Raw genomic sequence first — 23,383 nt, 5'->3', positions numbered from 1 at the left:
CCTTCTTCTCCTTCCTTTTCTTCTTCTCCTTCTTCATTTCAAAAGAGAGGAAGAGAGAGCTTAGAGAGAGAGAGAGAGGGTGTGTGCTTAGGTGAGAAATGAGGGAGGGAGAGAGTGATCTCCCATCTATACCCCTCACTCATGTCACATTTGCAATAAAACCCCTCAACTTTGCTTCTCTCACACAGCCCAGACTGGGTAATTTTCGCGCTCAGGGACCGGTCTGTCCCTGAAGGGACCGGTCCCCGAGAGCCTTTCCTGCAAGCAAAGGGCTCTGCCCAGCTTCCTACGCGTACGGGGACCGGTCTGTCCCGCCAGGGACCGGTCCTCGAGAACAGAACTCTCAGGACTTAGCAGATTTTTTCTTCTTTTCGCTGGCTGCACGTACGGGAACCGGTCCTCACCTGAAGGATCGGACCTTCAAGGACCGGTCCCCTCTCGAGAGACCGGACCCCGAGAGCAAACATTGCGCTCAGAGTTTCCTGCCACACTTTCAGCTTACGGGGACCGGTCTCTCCCACCAGGGACCAGTCCCCGAGAGCAAAACCTGCCAAGTGCAAATTTTTTGCACAACTTGCTCTCGTGGATCCATTGCAATGCACTTTTTAGATTTTTGTCTTCTTCTGCTTTTTCGAAGCACACCCACTCGACAATTAGTCGATTCTGAGCGAAGTCCAACTCTCGGATTTCGAGAATTCACTTCCTTACACTACCCGTCATCTCTCTTCCTCTCTCTTTCCTTCTATCTTTTCTCTAGCAAGAAAGGCGTTTTTTGCAAAGGAGCTAGCACCCCGATGACGACATCGATCAAATCACCAACCTCATATGGATGCCTACAGAAGCAGGACGCGTATGCGGCTAGAGAACCTAATTCTACGATCATCAAATTGCGGTGAAAATCTACTACACAAAGGTGAACATGGGATCTTTCTTTTCTCCTTTAATCTTGAACAATATGATGGATCCTAATTGCGTAGTTTTTTATATCGGATCTTGAGTTTTAAAAATAAAAATTGTTTGATTTCTTTTTCCACTGTAATTTTACCGTACACAATTTACTAACATTCAGATGGTGTTAGAACTATTTTTAGGATTCTTGGTGCTCCAAGAGACCAAGTCCCATTGGTAGAGAGCATAACAAAGGTGAGGAATATTACCGAAAATGGATAAATCTCTTTCTTTGTCCGTGATTTTTTTTATTTAGCATGCTAAATTAGTAAATATTACTCTAAATGATTAAGGTGCATGCTATGGGGAAACTAAAGTTTTAAACCCTTTTGTATGAAAATGAAAAATAAAAATGAGAACCTAGAATGATGTTAAAATGTGTGGCATCTAGCTTAGGCAAAATCTAAGCTAAGACATAGAACTTGTGAACTCTAGGTTAATCCATGAACTAAAGAACAAGCTTTGTATAATAACATGTGTTACAGCTCTAGGAGTCACTGAGCTTAGGTGTCATGATGTGATATGTTGCGACCTTCCAGAAGTGTCCATCTTAGTACCAATCACCCTCGACTCCTTCATGTGCATTGGGAGGGCCGATCTCTCTCAACTCTCATTATGCATCGGAGTGCCGATCTTCCTCAACTCCAAGTGCCAACCGATTGGATAGTAGTACGATATCCTCGACTCTCCATGAGGCGTGTGTATGTTAACAGATTGGAGAGTAATATGATTTCCCTTGGCTTTCCATGAGGTATGTGTCAACCAATTGGAGAGTAGTACTATATCCCTCGGCTCTCTATGAGGTGTTAGTATCAACCGATTAGAGAGTAGTACGTTCTCCCTTGACTCTCCATGAGGTGTGTGTGTGTCAACCGATTAGAGAGTAGTACAATCTTCCTCGGCTCTTCATGAGGTATTTGTGTGTCAATAGATTGGAGAGTAGTACGATCCCACTCTACTCTCCATGAGGTGTGTGTCAACCTGATTGAAGAGAAGTACGATCTTCTTCGGCTCGCAATGAGATCTAGTATGGAACAAAACCAATCAATTAGATGGTTAGAGACTGTGTAGTTGGGCAAACCTATAATAAGTGGCATAGTAGTATTTTGAATAAATGAGGCATTGTAGTTGTAAATTTATTTATCGCATTTCTAGTATAGGAATAATTGTTATGATTATTATCTATCTATTAATGCCTCCTGTGGACCAAGTGCGTGTAGAGCATCATTCTTAGTGGTTGCATTCACTGAGAACTTTCAGTGGTTCTCATTCTCAATAGTTTATTCTTTTTCAGATTCTAGCACCGTCGGCGAGGCACATGACCATGGCAAGAGTGTCGCAAAGTAGAGGACCTAGCGAGGTCTAGTGGTACCCTTTTTGTAACAAGAAAGAGACATGTAATATCTTGGGAATAAAATGATGTAAACATAATGAAGTTTTATTTAGTGAATGATTCAAGTAGTTGTAGAACTTTATATGTTTAAAGTCGAATGTTCAGTTTAGTAGTGCACTCTGATATTGTTTATACACCTATCATGTATGAATGTACAGGCTAATATATGTTACCTCTTCATTCAAGTAGGGGAGGTTGTCACGCCCCGGAACCGATACCAATTTGGCCCGACTCGAGCACGTCGAACAGACGCCGAACGGACAGGGTTTCCCCTATCCGTCCAAGGCTCATCACATGTACAAATTCAAACAAGAAATGCACTAGCGGAAACATACACAAACGGCTTACACGAGGGTAAGCAATAGCCATTAGTGAAAGAAAGGAAAACTAAACATTTACAAGTACTATGATTCATTTTTTATCATATACATTGCATCCACCTTGTTCACTTTCGAATTCCTTACATTTCATTTCATCATTTCTTTCTTACATCACGTTTATCTCAAAATACACATTACATTCTTTTCTTTACATCATTTACCATCATGTGCAAAAGATGATCATAGGGTACTTTACTACAAAATGAAACCCAACTTTGGTGGCCTCTGACTAAGGCGCGATACCTTTACCTCGGTCGCTCGCCGGCTCGCTCGGTCCCGGCTCTGTGGAAATAGTGGGGTGAGAACTACAACAAAGTTCCCAGTGGGTTCGGCCTCAACATCACCGACTTTCCCACTAGGACTAACTCAGGCATAATAGAAAGAATAAGCTGCATATAGTAACCAATCTATACATGATGCTAATATGCCTGAACAATAAAGCAAGGAGTATGCTCAACATTAAATAAATGCAGATTATGCAAATTCTTTGTTCTTTTCACTTTACTCTTTGTTCTTTGTTCTTTGTTCTTTGCACTTTGTTCTTTGCTCTTTGTTCTTTAATCTCAAGGCTAACCCGGGGGTATCGCCACATTAACTTGCTTCACATTAAGTCCATCATCGCAGGAACTCACCCGCTAGGACCGTCCTTCGGGTTTACTCCAACCCGTGATGCATAACTCCGGAGCGCATCGCCCGAGGGGGAGCGACCGCCCTCGAGCACGGAACTCATAGCAAGTATGATCATATCCTTAACTCAAAGGATTTATAAGTTCAATCTTGACTTTACACTAGCTCTAGTGTTCTTTACATCACTTTATGTTGCAAACTCATGCAATCACATTCTTTACATTTTCATTACTCTTGCTAACTCTAGCATTCTTGTTCTTTACTTTTCTCGTTCTTATTGCCCCACATTATTTTAACTTTACATATTGTCATTATCATCATTCTTTATTCATTACATCACTTTGGTTCTTTACATCACACTAACTCTAGTGTCTCTTTACTTTATATTTTCAAATGCCACTCGATCTATGTCAGTGTGCCACTCTGTTCTTTCGCTCACTTTGGGTACTCACATTTTCTCTCATGCATACATCTAGGGTTTTTACTTTCATAAGGTTCTTAACCATCACATTATGCAAGTTGTACTCACAATCATGCATCATCACATTCTTTTCATTACTTTACCCTAAAATGCATGCAACAATACATATAACATATGCTCAAAGAATGACACATTAGGCATAGAGAGAATTTCAATGAGTTTGAGAAGCACCACCCACCTTGTAGGTCTCTTTAGGTGCTCCGATGATTTTCTTAGGATTTTTAGATGCCTCGTTCTTTACCTGCGGCAAAACGAAGCCCTATTAGGCCATTTTGCCCATAACTTTTCATACACTTTTCGAAATGCTATTCCGAGCGCACCAACGCGTCGGAAATACCCCCAATTAGGTTTTCGGAGGGTCAATTGCACTTAGAAACCCTCATGAGCAAAAGCCCCAATTTGGTGCCCTACCTCTAACACATGTATCAAACCTAGGGTTTGATCTCTAAGAGAAGCAAAAGTAGCTTCATTATACTCTAAATAATCTATTAGAACCATTCTTAGCTCACTCCAAACCCTAGTTTGGATTTCACCATTAGAGGTGGGTTGAAGCTCACCTTGAGCTCAACCATGGATTTGATCTCTAAAGAAGCAAAAGAAAGCTTCAAAAGACTCTAAAAGCTCCATAAAAATCAATTCTAGGTCTACCCAAACCCTAGTTTGGGAGTAATCATGAAAAGGGGCAAAGCTTACCTCAAAGCTTGCCCTAACTTGCACTAGAGAGGAAGAAGATGAAGCTCCTTTGGCTCTTTGATCTTTTTCTTCACTTCCTTCTCCTTCTTTTCCTTCTTTTCTTCCTTTCTTCTTCTTCTCCTTTGTCTTCTAGAGAGAGAGAGGGAGAGAAGAGAGTGTTTGAGAGGGTGAGAATGAGAGAAAATCTCATTAGCCCTCATAACATAGCTATTGGGTTGCATAATTGCAAATAAACCCCTCAACTTTCACTTTAATACACTGCCCGAACTGGGCAGTTCGCGCAGGCGGGGACCGGTCTCTCCTTCAGGGACCGGTTCCCGAAGGCTCTCCCCGCGCAGCCAGAGCTGTTGCGCGCAGGGCAACCGGTCTCTCTTTGGGGGACCGGTCTCTCGGGGACTGGTCTCTTAGGCAGGGACCGGTTCCCGAGAGCTAATTTCTCAGGACTTAGCCGATTTTTCGGCTGTCTCATTTCATACGCGTTCGGGGACCGGTCTCTCCCACCAGGGACCGGTCCCCGAGAGCTCAAAACTGCAGAATGCAGATTTTGATTCTATAGCTCTCGAAAACCTCTCGTAACTCGCTTTTAATCATTTTAACACTTTCGGACTTTCCGAAGTGTACCGTCCTCGCACTTTGGTCAATTTGACTAAAGTTCGACATCTTTATTTTCCGAATTTTCGGTATATTACAGAGGTCTTGCCCGTACAGCAAGTTTGGGCACGTGTCCGAGCGGGCCCAAATTGGATGGTCTCGGGGCGTGACACTAAATTCAATATCTAAGTTTAATTTTGAATTTGAATAGAAATTTAAAGTTGCAACACATCTAACAAATTGAATATTTTTATTTTAAATCAAATTGATAATTTTTCAGTAATTAATGAAGAATATAGAACGAAATTTTAATGAACAGTACTCTTAACAACAAAGATAGGATGGGATAAAAAAAAATTGAAACTAAAAATAACTTAAGTTCACAATTTGAACAAAAAAATTTATTTGAAATATATAAATTAAAATTTAAATTCAAAATTTAAACTTTAATATCAAATCTAATTATAAATTTTTAATTGGTTGATTTCAAAACAAAGTTTATGAAACAATGCTGATGGGTACACATACCAAAACCTCCTTGATTCATCGGGTGCTAAAAGAACTTGGTATAAGATAATTTTTTGGCTTGGTAGATTGGCCTTACCGAAAATCTAAAATCTTAAGCGTACTCTCTTCATATTGTTGGCTTAAATAGGCCAGCATGCTACCCTGTGGCGGGAGGCCTTGTTGGGTCGAGTCATGTTCGAAATGGCGTGAGGCTGGATGGGCCGAGTCATGTTCGAAGTGGCGTGAGGCTGGTTGGGCTGAGTCACAATTGAAATCCGTGGGCGCTATATCTAATACGCTTTAAGTGAATTGGTTGCGTATTTCTAACAGCTCAAGCTTTTGGGATTAATGGTTAGCGCCAACGATCCGACAAGTAGTATCAGAGAGGTCAGGGTTCAATTCCCGCATACTGCAAATATGTGCTGGAGGGGGGGTTGTTGGCTTAAATGGGCNTAGGGTGGGTAGAGTCACGTTCGAAATAGAGTGATGCTCGGTTAGGCCGAGCCAAGTTCGAAATGGCGTGAGGCTGGGTGAGCCGAGTCACAATCGAGATCCGAGGGCGCTGTATCTAATCGAGACCCGTGGGCACTGTATCTAATACGCTTTAAGTGAATTGGTTGCGCATTTCTAATAACTCTAAGTTTTTGGGATTAATGGTTAGCGCCAACGATCCGACACATATCACATATATAAAATTTAACAGCTCTAGCTTTTGGGATTAATAGTTAACGCTGACACATATCACATATATAAAATTAAATTTTTATTTAAAATATAATATATTAAATTTTAAATATAGATTATAGATATATAAAAGTATACTAGCTATATGTGTTAATTCTTCATCTTCAAGACCTGATTAAGTTAACTTTCACGAATAAGAATGTATAGACAAGGCCCACTACATTAGGTATAGACTTTATTAACTTGTTACAGTATTGTCTACTTAGCTACTTCTATTTGAAAAGTTGAATTATACTATAATTTTATTTTTGTTTCATTGTAAAAAATTTGACTTTAAAATTTTAAATTTAACTTTTAATGTAAAATAGTCAAAACTACAAAATAGTGTAAACTAATATCAGTAATCCTAATCTGTTATTTAAGAATCAATTTAACTCAAACTTTATATACAACTAAAAAAATATAACTGTCAAATAGAAAAATAAATTACAATTTGGAATCGCAACACATCTGGAAAATTAATATTAGTTTATTCTTTTACTAATTGATTGAACTGCAATTTTGTTAAAGAGAAATAATTTAAGAGATTGAAATGTCCACTATGGAGCCAAAAAAAAGATGCAAACTCAGCCTGAAACTTCGGACAACACCTACAATTTATTCTTATGAAAAGTAATTTTTTTCTCAAAATTAAGACAAAAAAAAAAAAAAGAAAGGCCTTTTTGCATAAAAATCTATTAATTTTCAACTTTGCAAATCTAGTCCACTTTTAGGATTTTACATATTCAGTCTGATTTTTTAGAAAGATAACTAAATTATTCGTTTTTTAAAATGCATAAAAAATATATACATTAAATATCTTGAAAAATACAATTGATAAATCATTATATTATAGCTACCATTTTCTTAAAAAATGGAATTTTTACCTAACATATAAATAAAAAATTTTAAATAATAAGAAAAGAAGAAAGAGTGCAATTGTCACGCGCCACGTCCCGCAACCGCCAATTTGGTCGGTTCGGGCTCGTGGGCGAACCGCCGAACGGACAAGATTTTCTCTATTGCCCAAGACTCAACAACATCATATATATCTAGTTTGCCCAGGTAAAACATATTCAACACACATGATAAGCGCGAGAGAAAATCACAAGAGTAAGAGAGAAAGTTAACTAAACTATTACATTCATTTACTTGTTTAATCATTCTTTTACAATTCACCAAACTATAATTCTTTAGTTTATACATATGTCCTCACTACATATTCTCTCTAAAATGTAACATAACCCTCACATGGTACATACAAGGTAAACTAATATAAGGAAAGTCCACTACCTAGGGCGCTATACCCTTATCACGATTCTCGACCGCGTCGCTCTTGCTAGGCCCTGCAACTACGTGGGATGAGAACTAACAAAAGTTCCCAGTGGGTTTGGCCGTCGACCCCGCCGATTTTTCCACTAGGTCTAAGTAGGCATAAGTAGAGAGATAAATATAGGGATATGAAATGCGAACATGCTACTATGCCTCAACAACATGGTATGAATAAAGTAACCACTATATTCATGATGCATGTCATTCATCTGTTTGTAACCCAATCACACTGACTAACCCTAAGGTTAAGCCCAACTCACAACCAAATCCCATATGTGAGAAGACTCTGCGCTACACTCATCCGAGACCGTCTGCTAGATAGGTACGTTAACCCAATGTGTGACGACTCCGGAACCCACTGCTTGGGTGGAGCGACCACCGCCAAGCTAAAACAGACTAAGTGAGTACGATTCAATTCTCTAAGCTCGAGGATACCCTACCAACTAGGGATAACCACACACTCGGGAATCTACAAATCCCAATATCCATGTCATGAGTGTCATCTATACACTAGTTCCAAATGCCACCCTCTACGTCACTACATTGTTTAAGTTCACAATTGTTCTCGGCACTATAGGATTTCATGTCAAGACCCAATCCTCATGCGTCCACTAATCATGTGTCCAACTCATGATTTTTATTTCTACCAAGAAAGTATGCAAAGAATTGAAATACATTTAACCACATATCCTATAATGCATGATGTCAACATGTATACACATATGCTCAATAATAGCAACATAGACGTAAAAAGAAATTCGATTGTTTCGAATAGCACCTCCCACCTTGGCTTGATGTTAAGAGGTGAGAAACCAAGTCTCATGATTTTACGACACCGTCTGTAACGTATCGAAATCTCGATAGCGATTATCGAACTTTAGCCAAATTGGTTAAAGTGCCGAGAGAAATGGATGGACAAAGTCCGGTTGACATTCCAACAATGTTGGAAGGGTCAAAGTCGAGTCCCGAGAGTGTTAAGCAAGTTTTAGCATCGACCTGCGCGAAATAGAATTGAAAACGGCGTAAAATCAGCATTCTGGGCAAAGTATACCGGTACAACCATCGAGTTGTCACCGGTACAGGCCTGCAGACCGAGAAGAGTTTACTCTCGGGTTTGAGTTTTCGCAGAAATGTGCCGGTACACCCCTGGTGTGTACCGGTACACTTTAGTAAAATCTGAGAAGGCTGCTCTCGGGTTGCCTCTGCGTATAAAATGTACCGATACAAAATCCCATGTACCGGCACACTTTGGTCTGGCAGCACCAAATTGGTCTGCTGCAAATAAGGCTTTTTGGGGGGCTTTGTTGCAATTATTGCACGCCATAAATAAACCCAAACACCTCCCTTCACAGCCGCAGCCCCTTCTCTCCTCTCCACTTCATTTCCCTCTCTCTCTCTCTAGAGATTGTGCATAAGAGCAAGGAGGAGAAAGCTTGAAAGGCATTGAAGGTCGATTTTAGAGGTTTTGGTGGTTCTAGAAACTCTCCAACAAGGAGGACTTGGTAGAGCTTGGGATTAGAGGTGAGTTCTTGCAAGATTACTTCTAGGGTTTGGTTTTAAACCCTAAGTTTTAGAGTTTTGAGCTTCTTAGAGGCTTTAGAAACCCTTTAGGACCATGAACACCATGAAACCTATGGGAGCTTCATGTGCTCTAATGATGAACACCTAGGGTTTAAAGTAAATGCCCTAGGGATGCTTGGAATGGCTTAGTGATGATATTAGAATACTTCCTAGTTGATTCTAAGCTAGCTTTTGCTTAGAGATGAGATTAATCTAGAAGAAATCCTATTATGGCATTGTTAGGGCATGATTTTGGAGCTTTTGCCTCCGGTTGTTTCCGAGGTAAATTGACCTCTTGGAAACCTAATTAGGAGTATTCCCGACGCGTGGGACAACTCCGTTTGACGTTACGAAAAGGTCTAGATAAAGTTATTGAGAAAAAACCTGATTTGGCTTCATTTTGCCACAGGCGAAAAAGTAGGGCTTCAAAAATTTCAAGAAATTCACCGTAGCACCTTTGCAACCATACAAGGTGGGTAGTGCATACCAAAGACCTCAAAATTCCTTTTATATCTAAAGTGTCATATTTGAGCATTTGCATGTATTGAGTATATTGTATAGTAGGGTTATTGTGAGCTTCTTATTGCATGTTGTGAGTTCAAATGCATGTGAAATACAAGTAAGAATCTATAAACCCTATGTATGCATGAAAAATGACAAGAACTTAGTGGATTAGAGAACAAGTGTGACATGTTGACATAAAGGTAGTGAGTGACATTGAAGAGCCAAGAACACTAGAGTTGAACACTTAGAAAACAAGTGTGACATGAGTAAATAAGTACCAAGAACAAAGTAGTGTGTAATGACACTAGTGTAAGTCAAAGAATGAAAGTGGAAAGAGAAAGTAACATTGTGACATTATGACATAGCAACCTTAGAGTTAAGGGTCATATGTACATTGTTTCCTTATAGTTAAGGAATGGATTGAACTTAACATCCTTATAGTTAAGGATTAGATTATACTCACCTGTAAGTCCTTGCTCAAGGGTGGTAGCTCCCTCTCGGGCGATGTGCTCCGGAGTTGTCATCACTGGGTCGTAGTAGTCCCCCCAGAGGACGGTCCCGTCGGCTTTAGTAGTCTCCCCGATACTTGGAATTTGAGTTGGTGAGTCTATTGAGGGCGAAACCTACGAGCTAGCCAAGAGATTGGGTAATGAAACTATGATCTTGCATTCATCATGAGTATTCTATCGAGCATCGCATTACTTATCATTCAGGCATATTTGCTGCATTTGTTTAGTTGGTTACTATCTATCTGTTCTTCTATTATGCCTGATTTAGACCTAGTGGGAAAGTCGGCGTGGTTAGCTGCCGAACCCACTGAAAACTTTATTGTAGTTCTCACACCCCATTTTCCACAAAGCCCGGACCAAGCGAGCCGGCGGATGATCGCGGTAAGGGCATCGCGCCCTAGATAGAGACCACCCGAGATGGTTTCTTATTTTGGTTTAGTTGCATACCCTTATACATTATCTTTTGTATTTGATGAGTTTAGTTGTATCAAAGATATTTAAATGAATGATGTAAAGGATTACATTTTAAATACAAATAGTTGTATTTTGAGGAATATGTGATGTATAAAAGAAATGATGCAAAGTTGTAAAAGAATTTAGTTAAAGTAGTATGCATGTGTATGATTTAAAGTTAATCATAGTACTTGTATGTTGAATAATTAGCTCTTTCACTTTGGCTATTTCTTGCCCTCGTGCAAGCCATTGTGTATACTTCCGCTTATGCAAATTTTATACTCTATCTGTATCTGTTATTGAGCCTTGGGCGGACAAGGGAGGCTCTATCCGTTCGGCGTCTGTTCGACGCCCTCGAACCGGCCAAAAGAATCGAGTTCGGGGCGTGACAGATATAATGGTATTAGAGAGTAAAGAGCCAAGAAGTGAAAGTATAGGATGGACCTAGAGACCCTTAGGAATGTAAAACCTTAAGAATCTAGAAAACGTGAGCGACGTGGAATCAAACTATAGCGAAAACTTATTATTGGGTTGATGTAAATATGTCTCTAATGTGGTTAGGGACTAAATTTAAGTTGATATTTGTTTTCTTTTCCTTGTGTTGTGATCAACGGCCGACGACATGATGCTTTGGAAGGAAAATAAATACACTTATTGCTTTCGCCGAATTGGGTATGTTCGCGTATAGTAATGAGTAACTAATGTGAATTGCTTCATTTCAGGAAGCAATGCCACCTCGTGGACGACCTAAGATGCCTCGTGGTCGACCGCGAACGAGGTCTATGGCCGAGGAGCCAAGTGCGGCTCCCGTGCAACCCAGAGCTGGTGGGGACGGGGAGCTTCGGGAGCAGATGGCCGCACTTATTGGCGTAGTGCGGCAACAAGCGGAGTCCGTTCAGCGCTAAGGGGAGCAAATCCAAAGGCTCCAGGAGGCCTTAGAGCGGCAGTAGACGGCGGCGGCACAAGTGGAGGCCGAGCATCCTGCGCCCCCTACAGTGGTGCCGATGGTGGCCGAGGGAGTAGCGGCGGGGGTGGCCGCGGCAGCCATTCCAGTTACGGTGATACCTGCTGGGTTGGGGACCTCAAACCCTGATAGTGCGGCAGAGGAGGCGGAGCGGTGAGCGTGCGTTAGCGGCTCTCGTACAGTTCAACAAGTTCAACCCACCTATCTTCGAATGGGGAATGGTGGAACCGGCGGTTGTGGAGTTATGGATCGACTCCATGGAGACGCTCTTCGAGGACTTGTATACCTCGGAGAAGGACAATGTGTACCTCGCCACACATTACCTTGAGAAGGCGGCGAAGGTGTGGTGGAAGCGTGTTAGGCAGGATCGATCTCCCAATCTTCCGCCTATGTTGTGGGAGGAGTTCAAGAGGGCGGTTTTCGCCAATTATTTCCTCGACACGGTGAAGCGGAAGTTGCAAGAAAAATTTCGAAAGTTGAGGAAAGGGGATCGCTTCCTGGCGTCCCGGAGGTTGTTCGTGATGACCGGAACTGAACCGATTGGTTCTTGCGAGGACTTCTGCCGGGAATCCATAGGGCCGTGCAAATTCTTAAGCTTACAACCTTTGCTGAGGTCTTTGATCGAGCCTTGTGGGCAGAGCATGGCTATGCCCACGAACGTGAGGAGCGCGAGTCCGCAGCCGAGGCACTAGAGCTAGAGCTTTATTCGACACAGGTGCATCGCATTCATTCATAGGTGCATCATTTGCAAAAGCTCATGACATAGAGATAACGCATAACAAGGATTTTTGGTCGATGAATACACCGGAGCACTCGTTCCAGGTTCATGACGAGTGCTTGACGTGTCCAGTGCAGATAGGCGATTGGGTCATGCCGATAGACCTATTGGTGTTAAACCAAATGTGGGACTTCGATGTAATCTTGGGGATGAATTGGCTCTCCAAGTATTATGCCGTGATAGATTGCGAAAGTAAGGTGATCACGTTCCGTGAGCCTAATCAAGAAGAGTTAGTATACTGGGCGTGTAAAAGCAAGCGCTTCGCGGCAACTGTATCGGCGGCGAGAGCGAGGAAAATGATTAAGGGAGGATGTGTAGCCTACTTGGCGACAATGGTAGAAGCCCAAAAGGAGCACCCGGAACTTAGTGGTATTCGAGTCGCCTGCGAGTTCCCGGATGTTTTTCCGGCGGAGTTACCGGGATTGCCACCGGACCGGGAGATCGAGTTCGTCATTGATTTGATTCCCAGGGCGGCGCCAATTTCGAAGGCTCCGTATAGAATGGCACCGACGGAGCTAAAAGAACTAAAAGTACAGTTGCAAGACTTGCTCGATAAAGACTTTGTGAGGCCGAGTGTGTCACCGTGGGGAGCTCTGGTGCTATTTGTGAAAAAAAAGGATGGCACACTTTGACTCTACGTGGACTACCGCGAGTTGAATAAAGTGACAGTTAAGAACAAGTACCCGTTGCCGAGAATTGATGATTTATTCGATCAGTTGCAAGGGTCGAGGGTGTATTCAAAAATAGACCTTCAATCGGGGTATCATCAGTTGAAGATGCAACCCAAGGATGTGCACAAGACGGCGTACCGTACGCGGTATGGCCATTACTAGTTCACAGCTATACCGTTTGGGCTTACTAATGCCCCGGCAGCCTTTATGGACTTAATGAATCGAGTCTTCCGTCCGCTATTGGACCAGTGCATCGTGGTATTCATTGACGACGTATTGGTGTATTCTCAGACCGAGGAAGAACACGAGGAGCATTTGAGGATCGTATTGGAGACACTCCGAAAAGAAAAGCTATATGCAAAATTAAAGAAATGTGAATTTTGGCTTTCGGAGGTTACTTTCTTGGGTCACATTATATCCGGTGATGGCATCTCGATAGACCCAAAGAAAGTTGAGGTAATTAAAGATTCGCCTCGCCCGACGAGTGTGTCGGATGTCCGCAGTTTTCTTGGACTAGCGGGCTACTACCGGCAGTTCGTAGAGGGGTTCGCCAAAATAACCACTCCGCTAACGCGCCTCACACACAAAGGAGTGAAGTATGTTTGGAGCGACGATTGCGATCAGAGTTTTAAAGAGTTGAAGGAAAGGTTGACGACGACCCCGGTGCTTGCATTGGCGACGCCGGGGGAGACATTTGTGGTATACAGTGATGCTTCCTATGTCGGTCTCGGGTGTGTCTTGCTGCAAAATGGGCGGGTGATAGCTTATGCTTCGCGCTAATTGAAGAACTATGAAAAGAACTACCCGATTCACGACCTCGAGCTAGCGGCCGTTATTTTCACGCTAAAGTTATGGAGGCACTATTTGTATGTTGAACATTGCGAGATCTATACGAATCACAAAAGCCTTAAATACTTGTTCACCCAAAAGGAGTTGAATATGCGACAGCAGCGGTGGTTAGAGTTGTTGAAAGACTATGATGTCACTATTCTATACCACCCTGGAAAAGCAAATGTCGTGGCCGATGCACTTAGTAGAAAATCGGGGAAAAACTTGGCTTCGGCAATTACACCCAAATCGTTATTGCAAAAAGAGATGCAACGGCTTAGATTAGAAGCAGTAGCGCCGAGAGTGCCGGCTACACTTGCTACCTTAGTGGTGCAACTAACCTTGTTGGAGAGGATAAAGGGGTTGCAAGCTTCCGACGAGTATCTTCAAAAGGTGCGCGGTGAAGTTAAGAGCGGTAGTGCCGATGATTTTGGCATTGAAACCGACGGCACACTTCGATTCCGAAATCGTTTGTGTGTACCTAAGAACAAGGATCTTCGCACTTTCTCACTTTAGTACCCTATAGTTTAAACTGTATCAAATTAGTACTATGTGGTTTTGCACTTTCTCACTTTAGTACCATGTGGTTTAAAGTGTATCAAGTTAGTAACCTGTGGTTTCGCACTTTCTCACTTTAGTACCCTGTGGTTTAAAAACCGCAGGATACTAACTTGATACAAAAATAAAATCACAGGGTACTAACTTGATACACTTTAAACCACAGGGTACTAAAGTGAGAAAGTGCGAAACCACAGGGTACTAACTTGATACACTTTAAACCGCAGGGTACTAAAATGAAAAAGTGTGAAACCACAGGGAGGTTTTTTGAAGTATTCCCTAAATAGTATAATATATTATAGGGGCAATTGCTTATATACTCCTGAAAAGTTCTTAACTTTTCGATTTACCCTGAAAAGTTCCTAACTTTTCGATTTACCCTTCTTAGAAGGTTAATATTGAAAATACCCTTTTTACGTTCCAACCTATTTCTAATATACCCCTAGAGTTAAAATCTGTTAATTAACTCTGTTATCTCTGTAAAATTACTATTTTGCCCTTTCAAATATCCCCTTCCATCATCATTGACTTTCTTATTTGCCCTTAAAGTCAGGGGCACAAAAAGTATTTTGACTTTTTGTCTTTTCCAATATACCCCTCTACTGTCACCAATATTTCTTATTTACCCTTAAGTTAAGGGCAAAATTAGCATTTTAATTTTTTTTTAACTATGCTAGATATTTAACTCACGTTTAACCCAAGTTAACGTAACAGAAAATAACTACGGGGCTATTTTGCAAGAACGGTGGAACATATGATGGGTTTTTAGAAAGAAAAAAAAAAAGTATGGGTAAATCGGATATTTTCAAACGTATGAGAGATATATATGCAATTATCCCTATATTATAATATAGAATTAGGCGGAAATACTATCAATAGCACCAAGCTATTGGTGCTATTAGGTTTTCGGTACTTCGATAAAAAAATATACGGTTATGATGATATGGGCTCCCTAGGGTTGAGTGAGTTATTGGTTTAATAGTATAATCTAACGGGTAAAAATAATCAAAGGGTTAAATCTAACGACAGAAAACTTCATAGTACCAAACGCTTAATGCTATCGATTATATCCCAGCCGGACTTTTACAATATATTATAAAAATTATACAATATGTATACGAACGATGCATATATTGCACTATTTATATAAATATTTACATCATTTATATAAATATTGTACTATTAGGAAAGAATGTTACACTATTTAGATAGATATATTGCACTGTCTTTTTAAAAATTAAATAGCAGTGTATATTAAGTGAGGTGTCAAATTTATTGAAAAGGATAATTGCTAAGTCATAATGACATGTACCTTTCTCAACAAACGAGAATACTTGTTTAAGAAAATATAAAAATATATATATAATTAATAAGATTAAAGAGTGCAATATCTTTTCAAATAATATAATATTTCGTTACAAATAATGCAACATTTGCACAATTTATATAATGTTGCATAATTTTTACACTAAATTATGAGTAATATAGTAGATTACAAACAAATAATATAATATATAATAATATATTATAAAAATTATGCAATATGTATATAAATAATACGTATGTTGCACTATTTACACAAATATTACACTATTTAGCCAGAAAGAAATATTGCACAACTTGAAAAGAAGTTGCACTATTTGAGAAGATATGCACTCTTTTATCTTATTAATTATATTTTATTTTTTTATTTGGTCTTAAATAAGGATCTCGTCTCTCGAGAAAGATATATATAATTATGACATAGCAGTTATTCTTCTCAAAAAATTTAATATTTTATTTAATATACAACATAATTTAATTTTAAAAAAGGAGGAATGCGATATACCTATTTAAATGGTACAACATTCTCTCCTAATAGTACAATATTTATATAAATTGTGTAAATATTAGTACAAATAGTGCAACATTTGCATCATTTATATACATGTCGCACTATTTGCACAAATATTGTACTATTTGAAAGTGATTGTTGCACTATTTTGAAAGGATATTGCACTCTTTCTTCTTTTTTTATTATTTGAAGTTTTTTATTTATATATTAGATGAGAATTTTGATTCTCAAGAAAATAGTAGCCGTAATAATGACTTGTCAGTTGTATTTTTTAAGACATTTAATGCATATACTTTTTATGTGTTTTGAAAGATGGATAGTTTGTTTAACTTTTTAAAAAATCGACTCGAATCTTCAACACCCTAAATAGTGGATTAGATTGGCAAAAACTGAAAATTAATAGATTTTGTACGCAAAGAAAGGCCAAAAAGGAAAGAGAAATTCTACACAAATAAAGCAGAGTTTAATATTTACACCCTACTATTTAAGCATTTGGGCAGTATTTTTAAATTTTTACTATTAAAGTAAATGGATAGTATTGCTATAGCAATATTGGCCTTTGGAAGGATCAAAGTTGGACTCTTGCCAGTGAAACTGCCTGCTATTCTGTAGGCTATAAAATCTTATATTAAATATAAAAATATTTAAACATATAAAATTTTATATTAAATATAAAAATATTTAAACATCATTCTCTACCGATCACTACAATAGAATTAGGTTATAGGGACACATGTTTGGGACACTTTTGAGTAAGTGTCTCATTTATGCTAAAACTTAAAAAAACATCTACTTATGCCTAAATATGAAGCCCAATCCAACTAAAAATAAAAGATTACTCTACTCAACTAACCACACCCAATCCATTTGACCCGATTACAAACAGAAAAAAAAAAAAAAAAGGAAAAATCAATTACCATCTTTTCTTCTCTCTTCACTCAATCCACNACTGAAATTCTAGACGAAGAGTCTTTTCTGTCGTCCTCCTCCGCCACCGCAGCCAACGAGATAGAGTTTCGGCGGTTGCTAAATGCTTAAATAAGTGTTGGTAAATTAGCAACACTCTTTTAGGTTATAGCGACACTCTTTAACTGTCACTATATACCTAGCGACCCCACATATAGCAACACTTTTTAAAAGTGTCGGTAATTTTAGCTAGCAACACTTTTTTGACATTAACTGTCACTATATACCTAGCGACCCCACATTTAAAAGTGTCGCTATAGACCGTTTTTGTTATAGTGGATTTAAGTTTCATATAATTTATCATAATATCATAATAAAAAGTCTTCCCTTCAAATCATGCCAATCTTCTAGTATTATTAATTCTTCTTATTTAACTCAAGTCTACGTCTTAACATCTTATCTTACTGAAACAAAAAAAAAAAAAAAGTTTAAGAACAACTGGGGTACCTTGAGCGCATTTCATAACATAAGCCATCATGAGTCTAGCGAAACAGTCTACTAACTTCGTACATGAGCCATTACGAACCTAGCGTAAAAGTCTACACCATTTTCTACTTATTATTTCATATAATTTAACATCTTTATCTCACTCAAACAAAAAACAAAAAGTTTAAGAACAACGGGAACACGTTGAGCGCACTTCATACATGAGCCAAATAATAATTTAACATCTTATCTTACTGCAAAAAAAAAAACAAAAAAAAACGTTTAACCTTGAGCGCACTTCATACATGAGCCTTAGAGGTACGTACACATCCATATTTCTTTTCTTTTTTTTTCAATTTTTCAATTTTGAGAGAGAGAGAGAGAGAGAGAGAGAGATAGAGAGAGAGGACATACGATCCAGAGCTAGCAGTAAATCTTCTCCAAACCATAGAAGGGATATTTCATCGGAATTAATTAAGCAGCGATGTCTCCGGCCTTACCGCCGGAGAGAAGAGGGATGGGGGCTTCGAACGTGCTAAAGAGACGGTAGGAGCTGATGAGGGAGAGCAGGATGTAGCACGCCGCCGCCCCGAAGGTGATGCCCACCGACGCCGTCGCCCTGCGGCAGAACCCGCCGAACACCCCGCACTCTCTGCTCCACGTTACCTCCTTATCTCCGTTGTACGCCAGGTATATTACCTCCGCCGACACCGTGCCCGCGGCCAACACCACATACGTCAACACCTGCATATATACATGCATTGCCCGCCCCGGTGGTTAACTACATCCGCGCAGCATTAATGTTACTAATTGTGACACCCTAATAGTCTCACATCGAATGGGATTGAAATTATCATTGGATATATAAAAATACGCTATCTTAATAATAATAACTGGGTTTAAATATTTTGGGCCGATGATTTGAACTCAACGAGTTATTATTGTTAGTGAGTCAGATCGTTACATTTGGTATCAGAATCGGTTCATCGGCCGGAAGTGTAAGATATATCTTGACTGAGCAGCCGAAAGTGTAATATGTATTTTGACTAAGCCAAGATCGAAAGATCTTAAACTGTGTGTGTTTAGAACTAACGAAAACGTCCGAACCTAAACGGTAGACTTTACTACTAGTGGGTAGGAAGATCTTAGACTGTGTGCGTTTAGTACTGACAAGTACATCAAGACCTAAACGGTGAGCTTTATTGCTAGTGGGTCGGATGTTACAGTAATGCTTTAAAATTTTGAAACATATATCGCACTAACGCATAACATAAGCATCAGTATGTAAATAAGTCATGAAATATTATTTATTTATTTTTCGTGAGAGAAGGAGCATCGATCTTACTGATTAGTAGTCACATATGACAAAATTTAATTTTCATATTAGGAGATCAGTGACTACCTGATCAAAGAAGAAAACCGCCCACGAGCGAGATAACGAGGAGGGCCGGGGAACTGCACTGTAGAATGCCGAGAAGAGGGAGTAGGCCGCACAGATGCCATTAGCGTACACCAAGTACCTGCGCGCAAATTAAGAACCAAAGATAAATGTATAAAAATATATATATATAACGAGTTTGCTATACCATCTATAATATCGGAGCACTGGTACTGTATATATAGTCTCATTTTCGATTTTAAATTATTTATATTAACCATCCATATTATTATAATTTATGGTATATAAAACTTTTAGAAATAAAATTTTTAATTATTTTTCGATATTATTTATTTAATAAATAAATCATGTCAAAATAAATAATAAAAATTAAATAATTTTTAAAATTTAAGGATATAATTTTTGAATTCAAAATAAAGAATGCCGACTTTGATCAAAATTGCTTAAAGTATTTTTTATCAAAGTTTAAAAATATTTAAAATTTTCTTACAAACTCGTAATAATAGTTATTAAAAGTTAATAATTTTAAAATAATTTAATTATAAAGTATATTATGTCGAAAACATATTAAATTTTATTTTTAAAATCTTCAAAATACGGTATATCAGTTTTAGCGGTTTAATCGTTAAATAATCTCTTTTTTTTTTTTGAAAGACGGGTAACATGCTACTCGTTTCGTTTACTTCATTTTGAAATAAACTCAGCTGAAAATATAAATCAATTAGGATTCGAACTTAGGAGCTCGATTACCGACCACCAAACTTTTTGCCACTTGCACTATAGATCGTTAATTAATCAGCGGAGCTAATTTGCTACGATAGAGAGAAATGGAGGGAGAGGGGGGTACTTGAAAGCGGCGAGGTTGGAGTAGGAGACGGCGCGGAAGTCGTTGGACTGGGAGTTCTTGAGCATGACGACCAGGGCCGCCAGGCAGAGCCCCATCGGCACCACCCTCAGCAGCGTCTCCAACGTCCTCACCCCGTCCTCCCCCGCCCCGGCTGCTCCTCCTCCTCCACCATGGCCTCCTCCGCCATCGTCTTCGTCATCAGATCTGCCACCCACCCTCTGAATACCACCTAATTAATTAGTCTTTCCGGTAAGATGGAGGATTCAACATACTTATTATAATACATACATATATATATATATATATATATATATATATATATATACAGAGACAGGAATGGATGGAGACGAAGATGAGTCATTTATGGGCGGTAGTTGGGGCTGCGAGAGAATTGAATGTTGATGGAGGGGGTTACGTTCGATAGTTAAGATTCGGCACGTTGGCCGAAGCACCGGATTTCGATCGCCCCCGCCTTACAAAACACGTACCATTTATTTATTTAATTAAGGCGTCAATTTTATACACAATTGTAAGCAAAAGATAAGGGAAAACTCAAATCAATTGCATATATATATCGTTGTTCTCTTTAATCTTCCATGCGCACCCTCGTTACTTCAAATCCAATCTCATCACCTGCCCTATACATCCAGGACTATCTAGACCTTGCAAGCAATGTCGCCTGCGTATTTTGGACCCCAAACTTTTTCAAACTATTTATATATACTCAATAACCTTTCAGCTACGTTTGTAAATTTACATAATTAATCTTTAAATTTTTGTATAAATTCTTAAATTATCAACTCTTTGAATTCTTTAGGCTAAGAAACTTCAGAATTCTTTGAACAAAATTTTGACCGCACAAAATAATTTTTTTATAGACCAATTTGCATAAAAAATTTATTAGTTTTGAGCTTTCGCAAAAATAGGCCCACTTTTTGAATTTTAAAAATTTAGACCCGATTTTTATAAAACTGACCAAAATACCTTTATTTTATTTTCTCCCTCCTTTTTCTTTTCTTTCGCTTTTTTTTTTTTTATTTCTCTCCGAAGAGGATGGCGAAGGCGGTGGCGGCCAGCCTCACCTCTGTCCCGCGCGCCCTCGTTTGCACACCCTCCCCCGCCTTCCTCACCTCCGACCCCGCCGAGACCGCGTCGCAACCTTTTTTTTTCTCTCCGATCCTCCTCCACCGCCTCACCGATTCTTTACAACAGTAAAGAGGGCAACGTCACGTCCTCTTCCTCTACTTTTTTCTCTTGTTCTTTTTTTTTCTCTTCAACCCACCTCCACCGCCTCCACAACCCTTCACAATGGTAACGAGGATAGCACCACATCCTCTTCCTCCAACTTTGCCGACACCAGCACCGGCACCAACGTTGGCGCCGGAGAAAGAAAACTTGGAGCGAGTGCGAGTGAGAGAGGAGCCGAGGAAAAAAAAATGCAAAAAATAAAATAATAAAAAGAATAAAGAATAAAACATAAAGAAAAATATTTTTTCTATAAGAAAAATACTTTTTTCTACAAAAAAAATTGAAGAATTAGAGAGAAAAGAAAAAATAATGAAGTTGCACTATTTCAAGAGAAGGTTGCACTATTTTAAGAGAACGTTGTACTATTTCGAAAATGCGTTGCACTATTTTAGAGTAAATTTACACTATTTAAAAGAAATATTACACTTTTTTTTAACGAAAGTTGCACGTTTTGAACAAAAGTTGCACTCTTTGAACAAAATTGAACTCTTTGGGCAAAAATTATACTGTTTCTTCTCTTCCTCCTCTTTCTTCTCTTTTCTCTTCATTTTCATTCAAAAAGTGCAAATTCCGTTCAAAAAATACAATTTTCGTTCAAAAAGTACAACGTTTGTTCAAAGAAGTATAATGTTTTTCTTAAATAGTGTAAGTTTTCTCTAAAATTGTGTAATATTTTTCTGAAATAGTGCAACGTTCCCTTAAAACAGTGCAACTTCATCATCTTCTTCTTGTCTCTCTGATTCTTCCTTTTTATTTATAGAAAAAGTATTTTTTTTATGCTTTATTTTTTACTTTTTATTTTTTTATTTTCTACACCTTTTTTTCTCGGCTTTGCTCTCACCCGCACTCGCTCTGAGTTCTCCGTCTCCGGCGCCGACGTCGGTGCCGGCGCCGGAAGAGACGGAAGAAAAGGATACGGCACTGTTGTCGTTACCGTCATGGAGATGCACCAAGGCGGTGGAGGTGGGTTGAAGAGAAAAAAAAAAAGAATGAGAGAAAAAAAGAAAAAGAAGAAGATGTGACATTGTCCTCTTTACTGTTGTAAAGAACCGGGAAGGCGATGGAAAAGGGTCGGAGAAAAAAAAAATAAGGTCGCGGCGCGGCCTTGGCAAGGCCAGAAACGAGGACGGCGGAGGGAGGTGCGTAGGCGAAGGCGAGGGAGCACGGGACAGAGGCGAGGCGGACCACCTCTACCTCCACCTCCGCCTCCGTCTCCGCCTCCGCAGCCCACTTTGGAAAAAAAAAAAAAAAAAAAAAAAAAAAAAAAGAAAAGAGAGAAAAAAAAAGGAGAGAGAAAAGAGAATAAGGATATTTTGGTTAGTTTTCTGAAAATCCGGCCTAAATCTGCAAAATCTAAAAAAGCGACATATTTTTGCAAAAGCTGAAAACTAATAGATTTTTTATGCAAATTGGCCTTTTTATATCCCTAAATAAATTTATAACTAATAAACTGATTTAAACTTTGAATTCAAAATTTATGCTCAAAGGCGACTTGGATTAGATATTTGAAATAGAATTATATTTAATAAAGTTAAATACAAATTTAAATTTTAAATAAAAATTTGAGATTGTAACCTGTTTAATGAACTAATCGTAGATGATTTTTTAATATTTTTATAACAAAACATATTTATAATTAATTAAAATTTTAAAAAAATTAATTTCAAACTTAAACTCAATTTTGAATTTGAATTAAAATACAGATTCAAAATCAAATTTAAATATTAACTTATATAATTAATAAAAATAAATATATTTATTAAGAGTGTATGCGAAAGATCATAAAAATTTAATTTTTGTGTGTATTTAATTTAATAGTAAAAGTTATATTTATCAAGAGGGTATGTGAAAAGTTTTAGAGATATTTATTAATGAGTAAATGTAACTTTATTTTGATCCTTTATTTTGAGGTTTTAGCGAACCCTAGGCAGATCTAGCCCACAAATAGTGGAGATTTGCTATAATATTTGAGGGTTTTGCCATAAATTTAATTTGGAAACTTTAGATTAAAAGAGTGCTTTTGTATTAAATGAGTCTACAATTATTTGACTCTTTCAAACCCTAATTTAAGGGTAAGAAATCAAGAGGGGCAACTAGATTTTATGAAATAAAATCATTTGAGAGTTTAAAAGAGGTAACGAACTATTTTCTTATTTAGGGCGA

The 23,383-nt window shown here is 38.7% G+C and overlaps 1 protein-coding gene across 1 annotated transcript; it reads right to left on the bottom strand.

The window, feature by feature from the left end:
* LOC109720339 (CASP-like protein 2A1) lies at positions 17,828 to 22,160 on the bottom strand. Its single transcript, XM_020247390.1, has 5 exons — positions 22,037 to 22,160; positions 20,296 to 20,444; positions 19,973 to 20,205; positions 19,129 to 19,246; positions 17,828 to 18,470 (listed from the first exon to the last, which is right to left on the bottom strand). Exons 1-5 carry the CDS (start codon positions 22,158 to 22,160, stop codon positions 18,201 to 18,203), a joined length of 894 nt encoding a protein of 297 aa, XP_020102979.1. The 3' UTR covers positions 17,828 to 18,200.

Source organism: Ananas comosus, linkage group 14 (genome assembly GCF_001540865.1).
Source record: "Ananas comosus cultivar F153 linkage group 14, ASM154086v1, whole genome shotgun sequence".
Taxonomy (NCBI): Eukaryota; Viridiplantae; Streptophyta; class Magnoliopsida; order Poales; family Bromeliaceae; genus Ananas; species Ananas comosus.
This window is presented reverse-complemented; position numbering and strand designations above follow the sequence as displayed.

Bases quoted from the DNA above. Each gene is read 5' to 3' on its own strand.
- LOC109720339 (XM_020247390.1), bottom strand. From the start codon at position 22,160: ATGACGGTAACGACAACAGTGCCGTATCCTTTTCTTCCGTCTCTTCCG. The intron at 20,445-22,036 runs GTGTAGAAAATA...GTGTTTTGTAAG, and splicing joins AGCAAAGCCGAGAAAAAAAG to GCGGGGGCGATCGAAATCCG. The intron at 18,471-19,128 runs GTAGTCACTGAT...GTATATATGCAG, and splicing joins CGGTTTTCTTCTTTGATCAG to GTGTTGACGTATGTGGTGTT.